This window comes from Lutra lutra, chromosome 13, assembly GCF_902655055.1.
Source record: "Lutra lutra chromosome 13, mLutLut1.2, whole genome shotgun sequence".
Lineage (NCBI taxonomy): Eukaryota > Metazoa > Chordata > Mammalia > Carnivora > Mustelidae > Lutra > Lutra lutra.
In genome coordinates, this window is record NC_062290.1 from 83,330,496 (window position 1) to 83,331,734 (window position 1,239).

Genomic DNA, 1,239 nt, shown 5'->3' on the forward strand with positions numbered 1-1,239 from the left:
AGTTTGGCTACTGTTGATAATGATGCTATAAACATAGAAGTGCATGTACCCCTTCAAATCTGTATTTTTGTATCCTTTGGGTAAATACCTCATAGTGCAACTACTGGGCCATAGGGAAGTTCTATTTTTAACTTTTTGAGGAAACTTCATACTGTTTTTCAGAGTGGGTGCATCAGCTTCCATTCCCACTAGGAGTGTAAGACGGTTCCCCTTTCTCCATACCCTCGCCAACACCTGTTGTTTCCTGTGTTGTTAATTTTAGCCATTCTGATAGGTGTGAGGTGGTATCTCACTGTGGTTTTGATTTGTATTTCCCTGATGATGAGTGATGTTGAGCATCTGTTCATGTGTCTGTTAGCCATCTGTATGTCTTCTTTGGAAAAATGTCTATACCTATCTTCTGCCCATTACTTAACTGTTTGTTTTTTGGGTGTTGAGTTTGGTAAGTTCTTTATAGATTTTGGATACTAACTCTTTATCAGATATGTCATTTTAATTTTTATACAGAATATTGCATTTCTTTTACTAAATGCTTTTTTAAGATGTTCAGGAGTGATATTGGGCTCTAATTTTTCTTTTCTTGTAACAACCTTTTAGGTATCGCAGTGCCTATTCTGCATGATCACTAAGGTTGGGTCTTGGGTAGAGTCTGACAATCAAATCTGTGAGTCACAACAAGCTACACCCAGCTTCAAACTGACATAGCTTCACAATAGGATAAATGCTGGGCAGTACATCATGCATTCAGAAGTACTGTAGAAGTCCTGTTTATCCTCTATGCATCTCTCTATGTCCACAGTAATTTCACACTAGAATGTGAATGATCATGTGAAGAGATGGTCAATGTAAAGAGATGAGCCAGACCATCACAGATTAAGAATTGCATCAGATCTGGGGTCTCTTTGGGTTTTATATCTTGATGATCATATAGTCCTCTCTGGGATGTGTTTCTGTCCTTTTTAAGTGGAAGTATTTTTATTTTATGTGCAATGAGTTGGCATTAAGGTAGGTATCTTAGATATCTGCCATTAAGGTGGTTATCTTGGATGACCCATTCGAGGAAGTTCACTTATCCAACGTAATGAAGCCTATATTTATCACGTACTGATGGAAACATTGGTGGCACATATTGAGGCCACATATATGGATCAGTCTATGTCGGTTTGAGCAGATGCAGCAAGAACAAGAACCCTGGCCAAATTCCCTCAGAGGGCTCCTGGAGAGTTCTTGGTGACCCAT

At 38.8% G+C, this 1,239-nt stretch overlaps 1 protein-coding gene across 1 annotated transcript; it reads right to left on the minus strand.

The window, feature by feature from the left end:
• Nucleotides 1–993: 993 nt before the first annotated feature.
• Nucleotides 994–1,239, minus strand: LOC125083942 (40S ribosomal protein S29-like). The gene has a single exon (XM_047700957.1). It carries the CDS (start codon nucleotides 1,237–1,239, stop codon nucleotides 1,066–1,068), a length of 174 nt encoding a protein of 57 aa, XP_047556913.1. The 3' UTR covers nucleotides 994–1,065.